Source organism: Phacochoerus africanus, chromosome 2, assembly GCF_016906955.1.
Source record: "Phacochoerus africanus isolate WHEZ1 chromosome 2, ROS_Pafr_v1, whole genome shotgun sequence".
In the NCBI taxonomy this organism is placed as follows: domain Eukaryota; kingdom Metazoa; phylum Chordata; class Mammalia; order Artiodactyla; family Suidae; genus Phacochoerus; species Phacochoerus africanus.
The window spans coordinates 43,343,602-43,358,303 of record NC_062545.1 but is presented as its reverse complement, the minus strand read 5'-3'; the positions used below and the strand labels follow the sequence as shown (position 1 = coordinate 43,358,303).

Here is a 14,702-nt window from a genome sequence, read left to right as displayed (position 1 = left end):
GTTTTCTAAAAATCAACCATTCACTGGATTATGATCAACCTTTTTTAATAAAACAGAACAGAACAGAAAATATCAAAGCACATTTATTTCCTTATTTGAGATAAGGTACACCTCTCATAATTTCATATCTCTGAAATGTTAACAAAGTACTTCTGCACTGAGTTCAGAATAGTGGCTTTCAACATCTCACTTTTACTAGCCATAGAAATCAATGTACAATTAATTTAAAAAAGAATAAATCCAGGGAATACAACCAAAATACCCAACACATCTAGTCCGTTTCTGACTCTTCAGTCCATTTCAGTAGTACTGAACTAGATCTCTCCCCTCCTGTCCACTGGCACAGATCATCCGTCTTTGGGTTGGAATGCTACACAGACCTCCTGTTGGACTAACTCTGCCCAAGCCAGCCTCTACCCTACTTCCGGAAAACACATTTACATTATTATTTTGCTTACACAGATCTATAGATTCCTTACTACATATTAAACAAAACTTAAACTCCTTAAGTTTGGCAAAATTCTTCACCCATTAGGAACCTAATTTTCTAATACTTTACAACTCCTACCTCAAGAAGCCAGCTCCCCTACACTCCACAGCTGCACATACCTAACTATTGCCTCCCAAAAGATCAGGTTCTTCCGTGAGTCCAAGTTATTTCCCTTCTCTCTCTTCTTTAAGAGTCCTAGTTTAGAATCAAACTTATTCTAAAGGTATTCTCTGATTTCTTCAAGTGGTATTAAAATAACTACTACTTGTGCTCTCCCAATATATCATTCAAAATCCCAGAATAGCATTTTCTAAATTTTATTAACCCAGATGTGTATGACTTTCTTCTCCCTCACCAAATAGAAACAGTGAAAGGTAACTTTTTTTAGTCTCTAGCACAGAGTTGCACAGAAAGGGTCTCAATAAATGTAGTCATCATAATCACTGGGTACCCAATAAATGTTCCTGGTTTAAATTAAAATTCTAGAAGTTTTATAATTAGATTTCAAAAATATTCTTCCTTTTAGAATTAAAATGGGTGGTTCTTTTTTTTTTTTTTTTGGTTGTTGTTGTCTGTTTATTTCAAAATATAGTTTTTAAACTACCCCGTGGGCTAGTTTGCATTTAAGTATCTATTTAAAGGTCGGTAAATATTTTCCAAAGCAGCTAAAAAAAAAAAAAAAGAACCCCCCTCACAAGTGATCTGAGGCCCTACTGGCCAAAACTGTTAATAAATTGTAGGAAAACAACCTCCAATGGCATCAAAAAGTCACCAAAAAATTAAACATTAAAACACGGAAAATATTCACATTAATAGTAATGGGGGGGAGACAGAAAATCTTGTACTACACTGGAGAATGCCGAGTTAAGATACAAGAAACTTAATATAGATATATTTATGTTATTCATCCCACTCCTATACTTCATTTCAGTACTGTTTATCTCTACAGTAAGTGACTCCAATAGCTTTAACTTTTTTTTAATTATAGATTTAACAGTGTAGCTTAGTGGAAGGGAACATGGACTGTGAAATTAGGCTGCCTGGCTTCAAGTTCTGTACCACCCCTCACAAGCAGTGAGACCTTGAGTAAATCACTTTGTCAATCTGCGCCTCAGTGTCTTCACGTGTAAAAAGAGAAAAAAATTATAATATCTATCTTACAAGGCTTTTTTTTTTTCCTCCCACTCCCTCCCCCTCCCCCCTGGCAACCACAAGTCTATTCTCCAAGTCCATGATTTTCTTTTCTATGGAAAGGTTCATTTGCGCCGTATATTAGATTTTAACATATGGCACAAATGTATCTTAAGAGTTTTTTTAAAAAAACGCGAATATATAAAGATATTTTTTAAAGTCCCAGGCATTAAAACAGACACACAGATCAATGGAAAAGAATAAGGTACCCAGAAATATAGCCTCTTCAATGAACGGTGTTGAGAAAACTGGACAATCACATGGAAAAGACTGAAAGTGGACCTCTACCTTATACCATACATAAAAATCAAGGCAATGGGTTAAATATGTAAGACATGAAACCATAAAACTAAAAGAAAACACAGGTGGTAAGCTCCTCGACATCAACCTTGGCAATGATTTTTTTTATTTGATACCAAAAGGCAATAAAAGGCACAAGTAAAAAGCAGACTACATCAAACTAAAAAGTTTCTGCACAGCAGAACCATCAACAAAATGAAAAGGCAATCCACTGAATGGGAGCAAGTATTTGCAAGTTATATATCTGATAAAGAATAAATATCCAAAATATATGTAACTTATACCACTCAACAGCAAAAAAAACAAAGAAACAAAAAAACTGATTTTAAAAATGGAGAGAGGAACTGAATAGATTTTTCCAAAGAAGACATACACGGCCAACAGGTATAAGAGAAGGTGCTCCACATCACTAACGAGCAGGGAAATGCAAATCTAAGCCACTCTGAGATATCACTTCATACCTGTTAAAATGGCTATTATCAAAAAGACAAGAAATAACGACTGTTTGTAAGAACGTGGAGAAAAGAGAATCCTTGTATAATACTGGTAGGAATGTAAACTGGTGCAGCCACAATGAAAAACAGTCTAGAGGTTACGAAAGAAACTAAAAATAGAACTATCCTATGATCCAGCAGTCCTACTTCTGGGTATACACTCAAAGGAAATAAAACCATTACCCCAAAGAGATATCTGCATCCTCCATGTTCACTACTGCAATATTTACAATAGCCAAAACATGGAAATAACCTAAGTGTCCATCAACAGATGAATGAATAAAGAAAATGTATTTAGGTAGAAAGGAATATTATTCAGCCATAAGAATAAAGGAAATCTTGCCATTTGTGACAATGTGAATGAAACGTGAGGACATCATGCTAAGTGAAATATGCCAAACAGAAAAAGAATACTGTATGATCTCATTCATATGTAGAATCTAAAAAAGAAAAAGCACCCAAACAGACTCATGGAGACAGGGAACAGACTGATGGCTGCCAAGGGTGGGGTGTGAAGGTGGGGGAAATGGGAAACAGTGGTCAAAAAGTACAAACTTCCAGTTATAGGGAAAATAAGTTTGGGGATATAATGTACAGCATGGTGACTACAGTTAACAATACTACACCGTATATTTGAAAGTTACTAAATGAGTAAATCTTAAAAGTTCTCATCACAAGAAAAAAAAATTGTATGTGGTGATGGATGTTAACTAAACTTACCGCAGTGATCATTGTGCAATATACACATATATAAAATTATATTGTACACCTTCAACTAGTATGATGTTATCAATTATATCTCAATCAAATTGGGAAAAAAAATCCAGCTCAATCTAAGTTAACTGACTTTCTTGCATTTAACGATTTGAATCAAATTTTAAGTAATCATCAACTAGTATTCTTTGCTAAGTATAAAAAAGAAGAGTTCCCATTGTGGTGCAGCAGAAATGAATCCAACGAGTAACCATGAGGTTGCAGGTTCGATCCCTGGCCTCGCTCGATGGATTATGGATCGCTCGATGGATTATGGATCGAGTGCTGCCAAGAGCTGTGGTGTAGGTCGCAGATGTGGCTCAGATCCTGCATTGCTGTGACTGTGGTATAGGCCGGCAGCTGTAGCTCCGATTTGACCCCTAGCCTGGGAACTTCTATATGCCATGGGTTCAGCCCTAAAAAATAAATAAGTAAATAAATAATCTGGAAGCTCAATCATTAACTATTATTTGTACTATTAGTGCAAATAATATTAGTACCTATTTGTACCATTACTAAAACTATCATTAAAAATAACGTTTAAAAACACCCCTATATCATTCTTCAGATATGATTCTGTATTTCCTTATTTTCAATTCTAGTATAACAAGGAAGAGCTTTAAACTAGGGTGGTTCAGGCTGAAGTCAAAATTAACTCAATTAAGAACAATGATCAGATGGATAAATGAGTGGTTCACCTTTCACAGAAAAAGTATTCAACACTGGTTGAATTCAAACCAGTAATATTCACTTACATGTAAAACAAGGAACTCAAGAGTATTAGGGTAGCAAGCGACATAAATAAGACTATCTTCTTCTATAAAAAAAAAAAAAAGGATGTGCCTTCTGATTTCAATATGTGGCTAGGCCAAAGATTCCTGTCTTATATTCTGGTTACATGAAATGCTATATTCCAACAAGTATTTTGGTGGCCATTTGGAATGAGGGCCACATTTAATTTAGTCTGTCATAAGCCTTTGTTTCTGTTTATAAGCTGGAAAAAATGAAGTATGATAAAAACTTTTTTAATAAAACTTCTACAAATGTGAGGAAGTATATAATAAGTGGTATTCCAGAAGGGTTTACCTTTGTCTTTGAATACAACTATTTCATAATGTCAATTAATAGAGAAAATATTCTACATAGTAGCAAATTACTGCAAACCTAAGAAGGCTCATCAGCACCCAGGAGAAAACTAAAAGTCAAAAAATAAATAAATAAACATTCCTAAATAAAGTTGTTAGACCTAATGCTAGATCTAATAAGAATTCATGTAGTTATTAACCTCTGAAGGAAACAGTAGCTAATATTTTCTCAATTAGCCTTTTATTTTCTGATACCTAAGTGCTTTGCACAATACATTTAAATGCCAAAATTAAAACCAAACTTTAGTCTTAAAACACTCCAAAATTAAGTTTTGAGAAAATTTATAAATTTCTAGACAAACTTTTTTGTACATTTTCCTAAATTGAATAGGATGCTCAGAATTAATGAAAAAGCTTTAAAAAAGTTCCAGTAATGTCATGACAAAGCAAAATATATTTATTAACATCAATAAGCACACAATCTTTGTCACTACAAAGGAGTGTAACCATCTCATAGAAAATTTTAAGCTTTACACAAAACACAGTCCAAATTTTTCATCCCATTCTCTTCCAGAAGCATAACTAATTAAAGTTCATTTTAAAACTTTAGGGCAACCCAACTAGGAACCATGAGGGTGCAGGTTCCATCGCTGGCCTTGCTCAGTGGGTTAAGCCTCTGGCGTTGCCCTGAGCTGTGGTATAGGTCGAAGTCGAGGCTCAGATCCTTCGTAGCTGTGGCTGTGGCTATGGCTATGGCACAGGCTGTTAGCTGTAGCTGGACCCCCAGCCTGGAAACCTCCATATGCCTCGGGTGTGGCCCTAAAACAACAAAAAAAGCCCACAAAGACTTTAGTACTGAAACACAGCATCAATAAAGCAATGAAGACATTTGCTATGTAAAGAGGGCATAAAACAAAGTTTCTTGATCTTAAAGTTACTCTCTTTAAAGTAATTTAAAATATCTTAAAAGTAATTCAAAATGTTATCAATGACTTGAATTAATTTAGTACTACCTAATGAAGTCTTAATGCAATTTATGACAGAGAAAAGAAGTAGAGATAGAGTTACCAATTTGAGGTAGATTCTCAGGCCAAAGCACAAAATAAAATTAAACACCAAACTCTGGTCCCCTGATTAAGAAAATCTATTCTGACAGAAGGAACACTTGACCAATTCAGATGCCATGCGCACAGTCCTCTAGTCAAGACTCAGCCACTGTTCAATATGAGGCATCCAGGAGACACTTCCCCTCGTTTCTAAAACTGAATGTCCCAGGCACACCCAGACAGTTGGTCACCCTGGCTTGAGAAGTGGTAAAGGAGAAAGCAGTCAAAACACTTATTGAGCACTCATGCACCAATCTCTATGCAACAAAGTACGCTGACTGGATTAGACAATCTTTTATACCTACCAGTTTTAAATGTTTTAAGTTTCTCAGTGAAACAGAGACTCTGGTGAAGACTCCCTTCTGTTTCTTCTCTTCTAGAACACCACACTCTCCTGGTTTTACTCCAATCTCACTGCCTGCTCCTCAGTCTCTCTGGATGGCTCCTCTTCCTCTACCTGACCGGAAAATATTAACCTGTGCTGTCTTCTCTATACTAGATGTCATCACCCTTCAGCACCGTTTATACACAGGTAACTCTCAAAATGCCTACTACCTCCACTTCATCCAACTCTCCACTGAGATCCAAACTTGTATACACAGCATGTCACCTGAACCTCACCTCAAACTCTACATGGCTAAAACAGAACTCTAGATTCCACTTATCTTCCTCATATTCTTCCCCACCTCAGGAAATGGCACCTCGATCCATTATCTTTGATTCCTCCTTCCCTCCCCGGCTACTTCTAAACCATCAGTAAAGCCTGTCAGCTCTATTTCCCTATTCCAAACCCATTCTCTTCTCTCCAACTGAATCTTACCACTCTAATCTAAACCATCATCTCTCAGTCAGTTACTGCAATAACTGGCTTTCCTACTGTCAATCTTCCCCCCACCATGCTGCAATTTCTTCCCCCACAAAGAAGCCAGGAGTGATCTCTAAACACCAAGGACAGGGAATGTCTGTTTCACTTCCCCAGTACACAAAACACAGAACAATGTCTGCCTCACAGTAGCACTCAATGTACTGAGTCAAAGAATGACCACTCATCCCCCTACCCTTCCACAGCTACCTTCCCCCACACAGAATGAATCCAAACTTCTTGTAACACCTTAGCTTAATACGCCTTCCTTACCTCATATCCCTGCTCACTATGCTCCAGAATCACTGACCCTGATATTCCTCAAACTGTCCAAATTCATTTCTACCCTAGAGCTGTCCCTATACCTTCTGCAAGAACACTCCTCCCCTCACGTCTGGTTCCTTCTCATCATTCAGGTCCCACAACAATGCTACATCCTCACAGAGGCCTTCTCTACCCAGATCTACTCATCCTCTGCCATTTCACCCAGCTCCCTTTTCTTCACAATACTTAACATTTGCTAAATTATCTTGTTCATTTACTTATAGACTGTTTCCTCCCTACGAGAATATAAGTTCCATTAGAGCTAGGACCTTATCTTTCTTGTTCAATGATATATCCCCTTAGCCTAGTACAATGCCTACCACCCCAAAATCTACTGAAAGAATGACTCACATTTACCAAGTACTTATGCACATGCCAAGCACTATGCTAGTCAACAATGATTTTTTTAATTAAAGAGAAATAGAAAATGGAATAAAACATTAGTATGAAAAGAGCCATTTGATGTTCTTTTATGTTGATCATTTCCATTCTTAAAATGACCTTATACAAAATATTCCATTTTGTAGAATATTATTTTGCCACTACAAATATGAATGTCCTTAAAGTAGTAATAATAAATTAGTATCTTGTACCTTTAGAAATTATCTAGGTGATCACATTATTCATTTTTAATGCACAACTAGAGGGAACTAACTAAGCTATAACTCAGTAAAATCTGTGAACTTTCATTTCTTCATCATTTTCTCAGAGTATACATACATACATTTCATCCAGTCAGAAAACTCAAGACTGTAAAAACTGTCTATTCTCTATATACAAAAACATTCACAACATGACAACAGAGGTTGTCAACTCACCATTTATTGCCTGGCCTCAGACTAATTTATCAGCTTGATTTGAGCCAAGAAGCTATCAAATTCCAATTAATAATCAGGTTCATTTCAGAAAAGTCATCACTGAAGTTGAGATTCACCCCTTACCCACCGATGTCTATTATAAAAGAGTATGTCCAATTGAGTTTAGGCAGAAGAGTTATGTTTCATTGTTACCATAGTACTTTAAGGGTTCATTTAATTCATAACCACAGAAAAACTTAGTATTTGACATAACATACCAGTTACTACCACCATCATTATGACATCACTAAACACCTTATGGACATCAACCAGGAAAAGGTAGATTTAAAGCTAAAAGCCCTACACAAGTGACGTTTCTTCGGATCATGTAAATGTTTTCTATAACATTTTATTTTTAGCACATTTTAAAACTGTTATATCCTACTCCAAAATGTTGAGGGTTAAATATATTGATATTAAGTATGATTTATAAAAAGAAACAAATTCAGTATTACTAGGTATAAGTACTCAAAACATCTCCATGACCAGATTTTTTAAATCTAAGGGAAATACATCCATCTTTTATCCAATTTTGAAACTATTATACATTTCAAATAACTGAGTGTTCTCAAATGCACGCAAAGTGTATAAAAGACATACCACTTATTCTATTTAAAAGTAGCTTTCTAAACACATTTGCCAATTGAAAAAAGGGGGGAATTGTTTAATCTTTTTGTGGAAATATATTCATTTTACTTTCATTTACAACAGTTACTCTGTAATGCTGAAAAACTTTGAGTAAAGCCAAAACAAAATTAAATCCTAAATCAAAGGTCAAAAGTTCAATATTTTCCAAACCACACTTATTATTCCTACTTGTTTTTACTGCCATTACCTTAAAAAGAAAGTTTTCTCCAATTTTTAGAAAATTAGTTCAATATTACCTTTGTTTTTCTCTTTAGTTATATAACTGTATGAACAAACTAGTTTCAGAACACCTAGAATTAGCCCACATATTGAGACAAATTCATTTAAGTACCAGAAATTATTTACTTATCCCTGTTTTCATACTAGCCCTCAAAACCAAAATGACTGCTGATAAATTCAATCAGAAGACTGGTTCCTTCCGTTTTCAGAGAAGCCCTAAAATCGCTCAAGGTAGTCAAAAGATAATAATGGACAATGTTTCAAATATATAAATTTTCTTTAAGTTCTTATAAAGAAAAAAAATGCCTACATGAATCAACTCAGAGGTCATTATCCTGGCCTTCATCATCTGCACATTTGCTAAAGAAGCCACACAAGTTTTTTATCTAAGGTGAAAATATTTTTTTTTTTTTTGTCTTTTGTTGTTGTTGTTGTTGTTGCTATTTCTTGGGCCGCTCCCTCGGCATATGGAGGTTCCCAGGCTAGGGGTCTAATTGGAGCTGTAGCCACCGGCCTATGCCAGAGCCACAGCAACTCGAGATCCAAGCGCGTCTGCAACCTACACCACAGCTCACGGCAACGCCGGATCGTTAACCACTGAGCAAGGGCAGGGACCGAACCCGCAACCTCATGGTTCCTAGTTGGATTCGTTAACCACTGCGCCACGACGGGAACTCCTAAGGTGAAAATTTTTTAAACTAAAAAATAGGAGTTCCCGTCATGGCTCAGTGGTTAATGAATCCAGCTAGGAACCATGACGTTGTGGGTTCGATCCCTGGCCTGGGTCAGTGGTTAAGGATCCAGCATTGCTTCGAGCTGTGGTGTAGGTCACAGAGGCGGCTCGGATCCCACGTTGCTATGGCTCTGGCATAAGCTGGTGGCTACAGCTCCAATTAGACCCCTAGCCTGGGAACCTCCATATGCCACAGGTGTGGCCCAGGGGGAGAAAAAAAAAAGACACAAAAATAATAATTTTAAATATTTGCTTGGCCCAAGAAGAAAATAAGCATTAATAATTACATCATACCATCAAAATAATCTATTCTCAGCATACATCTGAAAAAAAATTTTATTGGAAAGGCTGTCCTGACTTACCAAAGGTTTACCACTGTCAGAGGTGAGATAAAATACATGTTGGATAAAGACAACATTGTCCAAGTTTCTTAAAATTGGGTAGTATTTATTTTTTGCCACAACAAAGGCTGCAATATAACTTTCAAAGTCCTTTCTTTAGTTAATTAACAATTTGTATGCACTATGACATTTTTTTCTCAGAGAAAACAATGGAAAAAAGAATACAGTGCTTGGGTGGTGATATGCCTTCAAACATGTTATTATTACAAATAAATTTTAAAAGGTTAGGTTACCAAGACATTACAGATGGCTTTTGACATGTACAGATAAATTGAAACCACTCCCTCCAGCCCCTAGGGATAATAAAGTGTCTTCTCACTCACTGAAGTTACTTTGATTGAAGATTTGTAAATGCTCACTAAGCATCAGAAACCTCTCAACTGCTGTCTCCTCTTAAGACAAAAAGCATACATTTTAGAGAAAATAATTTCCTACTTATACATATTTTTTAACTGAACTTGTGCCTACAGTAAATTCTATTATTTCTAAAAGTGTTGCAGGACCAAATTTAAGAGAATTATTTCAAATCTAACTCTGGATTTTAAAACTTACATATATCTAGATCTAATGTAGAGTATGCTACTTCAGTTAACAATACTGTATTGTATGCTTGAAGTTTAGGAGGATAGATCTTAAACTTTTCTCACCACACACACACACACAAAGCATGGTAACTATGTGAGATGATGCATATGTCAACTAGTTTGATTGTGGAGATCATTTCACAATGCATACGTCTATCAAAACCAAGTTGCACATAGCAAATATATGTACAATTTCTATTTGTCAATTACACCCTCAATTAGGCAGAGAAATTTATATAAGTCTAAAAAATTTATATAAGTCTAAAATTGACAATTTCTATTTGTCAATTACACCCTCAATTAGGCAGAGAAATTTATATAAGTCTAAAAATATAATAAGACTTATTTATATAAGTCACAAGTTTCTAACATCGCAGAATTGCATTATTTGAAATTTAATACAAATCTGAGTTTGTGCCTGATATTTTTTAAATTGCAAAAACACTACCAACAAAAAACCAAATGCTGCTTCTGCTTTTTCGTTTTGCAAATAACTTTTAAAGTGTCTACAAAAATGTCAGTTACAACGAATCGAGCTCAAACATTTGTGTAAGAAGGTTACTTAACAGAAGTCCTGGAAGCTCCTAAAATTGTAGAAAAAAATTTGTGTATGTACATATGGCGGTTTTTTTCTGGATAAGTGGTCCATACAACTTGCAGCTACTCAAGGGAGGGTTCAAAATCCAATTAAGATTAAAGTGCCTGAAAGAACCATTAACGTCAGTCAAATAACTCGTCACAGGTAACCCAAGCCTTTTTTTTTTTTTTTTTTTAATATCCTGATTAGGGGAAGATTTATCCTAATTTGGTGGCTCGTACACAACTTTTAAGCGACGCAGGCATTAAATGGCTGTGCATTACAAACAGGTCCCTTCGCACACCCAACGCAGCAAACCCCAAATTTTCCTTGAAAGGGCCAAGGAGAGGCAAATAGATTAACATCCCGGTTGCTCAAAAATCGATGGGCTCTGGCAGGACGCGTCCTCCAGAAAGGACTGCTGGGCGGTAACCAGGTTTCAGGGAGGGGCTGGACCCTGGGGGAGGGGGGTTGCAGCCAAGGCAATCAGCCGCAGCCTCCTTCCGCCCCCAAACGCGCCCTAAAGCAGCGGCTGCAGGCGCAGATGCAGCAGCCCCCCGCCCTCCGAGACGCGCCCCGCGCCGCCGCTGGCTGCAGCACGGTCGCAGCGACCTTCCCGCCTGGGTCTCCGTGAGCCCCGTTATCCACGTCGGCCGCACACCCCAGGAGGAAAAAGGAGGAGGTCGCACAACAAAGCCCAACCGGAGGAGGCCCAGGCGAGCTGTAAGTTGGGGCGCCGGGGCTGCGGCCGGAGGAGCGGCCGGGACACCGAGCCGCGCGGGGCCGGTGCGCCGAGATGCGGGGCGGACAGGGCCGGGTACGCGAGCCGCCAGATGTCAGCCCGCGGAGCCGGGTGTCGGCAGCCTGGAGGAAGCTGGGCTGGCTGCAGGCGCGCGGCGTCGGGGGCGGGCGGCCAGGGGGAAGCCAGGCCTGAGGAAGGAGGGGAGCGGCGGCTGAGTCCCGAGGCACCGCAGTCGGCCGCGACCCCCACCGCAGCCAGTGGCCTGTCCCGTTACTTACCCGCGGGGAAGCTGCGGGTTCCGCCTGGGCTGTCCCTGCCGCCGGCATCCGCAGTCAGGAAGCGCCCCCACATTGCGGGCCGGAGTGCCGAGTGGGCCGGGGGCGCCCTACTCCCCACGTCCGTCCTCCGCTGCCTTCGCCTCCTGCCTCTTCGGCGGCGGAAACTTGTGCGGAGCCTGGGCCGAGGCGGCACCGGCGGGGGGGCGAGCGGGCGGGCTGGTTAACGCTGCTGCTCAGCGACGGGCGGGGACCGCAGGAGCCAGATTCGCTACGGCGGCGGCGGCTGCCATGGTCGAGCCGCCTGGGTTGAGGCCCGAGCCAGGGAAGCGGAGGGCCCTGCGGCGTCGGCGGCTTGGTCTCCGGCTGAGCCCAGGTTCAGAGGCTCCAGGCGAAGTTGCAGCTGCGGCTTCTCTCCGCCCCCTCCGCCTGAGGAGCCCGAGGCCGATCTAAACGGGGGCGGGGCTTGTCGGGGGCGGGGCCTCGGGCGCTTATATAAGGCGTGCGCGGCGCGGGGCGGGGACTGTGGGCTAGTCCCGGTGGGTTCCTTTACGCAGCTGTGCATTGCCAGCGGCTAATGCTCCTCCGACCTACCAGCTGCGTCCCTGGTTTCTCAGCCCGGAGCCCTGTCAGTTACGAAGAGGGCGGGTAACTTGGTACTGGGTCTAATCTTTAGGTTTTCGCCACCACCCATCGCCCCAGTCCCTTGGGTAGTCCCTCAGGGGCACCTGAGAAAGACGTGGATGACCTGCCTCTCCCCTCGAGGTTTCTTGAGATGGAAGAGTTTTACACTGGAGGGGTTGAGGGAGACTCTCAGTCTCATTTGGGATTAAAGTCGTCAACCATGAATTCCACAAACATCGTTTGTGGGGGATCGCTATTGGGGGGTAGCAAAAGAGGTCGTTTTCCCAACTAGCAAATTAAATGGGGGGCGGGAGGGTGCAGACAGAGACGGGTACAAAATATCTACCACCTAGAGACTTATGCGCACACACAGGCAGGAAAAAAGACCCGAGGGTAATTAGTACCAGAGGTTCAGAGAGGGGCCCGAAATTTTTAATCTGGTAGCCCAGTGTTCCAGATGAGCATCAGAAAGGAGTCAAAATGGCACCAGAGCGACTTCCTTACTCCTATACTCCACGTTCCTCCTCCACCTGGTCAGTTGCCACTTTTTACCTGAACCCAGAGTGCAGGGGCAGATATCCTGAGGAAGGGCAAAAGGGTGCAGCATCCTCTTTTTAAATCTTACTTTTATTGACAATATAATCTTTCCAATATTTAGATACAAAATAGTTCCTTTAATAAATATTGGTCGAAAACTGCAGGAGGCAGGCTCTGCACTGGGCCAATGAATCAGGGTAAATCTTAATGAATCAGGCAAATTCTTAACCGTCAGCAGGCTTGGAGTCCATTGACTTTTTTCTGTTTTGCTAAGGGAGGCCTTATGTTTGTATTTAAGCATCCTGTAATTAGGAAATACTGCTTAAAACTTTTAGGGGTTAAATTACATCTCTGTCTTGTTTTGGGGGGGGTGCTTTTCTTTTTTTTTTTTTTTTCCTTTTTTCCCTCACATCTGTCTTGTAATTTATCTGATTGCAGTTTTACATTTACTCCTCCTCCCACAGAGTTCCACTATTTCTCCAAATCATGAGCAGTTGGCCAAGGGTCAACTGTTTCAAAGGATGGAAAATGACAGAAACATGAAAAAATAATGTAATTGGTTCCTTTTTGTGATTTAAATGTGCATTACCTTACACTTGAATACTATAGGTCAAGAGGAAACCTAGAAAGGAAATTACAACGCAAATTGTCAGAAGCTATAGAACTATATAAAAATATCCTTTTTTTCATGATTTATAGTTACCATCCTCTCATAATAAGTATAGCACTTATTAAATACCATATCTTTTTAATACAGTTCTAAAAAGTGTATGAACTATTACAGATATATATCAGTCCTTTGCAAATTTAATATATATTTATTGTTATTCCAAAACGCTGCCAACTTCCACTCAATTTTAAGCAGTGTTTAAAGAAAACCATTTACTCAGGTTTTCTACATCTTTTATCAAATTAAGGGGCATGCCACTTACAAACACCAAAGAAAGTACGTGTGAAGCTGAAGCTATGTGAGATATTTCAATATCTATTACACAGTAAAAGCAAAACATGTTGCTATTTTGGCATTTGGCACCAAAAATAAAAATGTTTGTGTTCCTACTAATTAAAATTGGGAGGATAAAGATCTAATGCAATTAAAATAATCAAAATACTAAGAATATTATGTATATGAAGTAAACTGTAACCAACCACTTTTTTAAATCATACCAATTCTGAATATACAGTTGATCCTTGAACAATGCAGGGGTTAGAGGGCATGTTATCTGCACAGTAGGAGTATCCAAGTATAACTTAAAGTCACCCCTATTGGAGTTGCTGTTGTGGCTCAGTGGTAATGAACCTGACCAGTATCCATGAGGATGTGGGTTTGATCCCTGGCTTAACTCAGTGGGTTAAGGATCTGGCATTGCTGTGAGCTGAGGTGTAGGTTGCAGATGTAGCTCAGATCCCACATTGCTGTGCCTGTGGTGTAGACCGGCAGCGGCAGCTCTACTTTGACCCCTAGCCTGGGAACCTCCATATGCCACAGGTGTGGCCCCCAAAAGCAAAATAAATAAAGTCACCCCTATCTACAATCCCTCAATATCTGTGATTTGCCCTCCAAGGATTCAACCAATCAGAGATCACGTATTAATACGGTATTCACTATTGAAAAAAATTTGCATATAAGTGGACCCACACAGTTTAAACCATGTTGTCCAAGGGTCAGCTGTACATGGAACTGATATTTTCCTCCACAATCATGATAAACCCAGTATCCATGGTTCTTAGAATGATTAAAACTAATCATAGCACAAGATTGAGAGCCTGGGGACTACCTAACAGTTACTATGCCTGATATTGTAAACCAGCATGTTTTTGTTTCATTGTAACAAATATAAAGACTAAAAGGAGAATCTTACAGACTAAGATATTTATTATTGAACTTTGGAATTTTAGT

General features: G+C 39.6%; 1 protein-coding gene across 1 annotated transcript in view; it reads right to left on the bottom strand.

Annotated features, from left to right (window-relative positions):
• The window catches only part of CEP85L (centrosomal protein 85 like), a 164,335-nt gene extending 152,292 nt beyond the window's left edge, over nucleotides 1-12,043 (bottom strand). Inside the window, 1 exon segment of the mRNA XM_047759656.1 lies at nucleotides 11,645-12,043. Coding sequence (XP_047615612.1) covers nucleotides 11,645-11,717 — 73 coding nt within the window. The 5' untranslated portion in view covers nucleotides 11,718-12,043.
• Nucleotides 12,044-14,702: the final 2,659 nt, after the last annotated feature.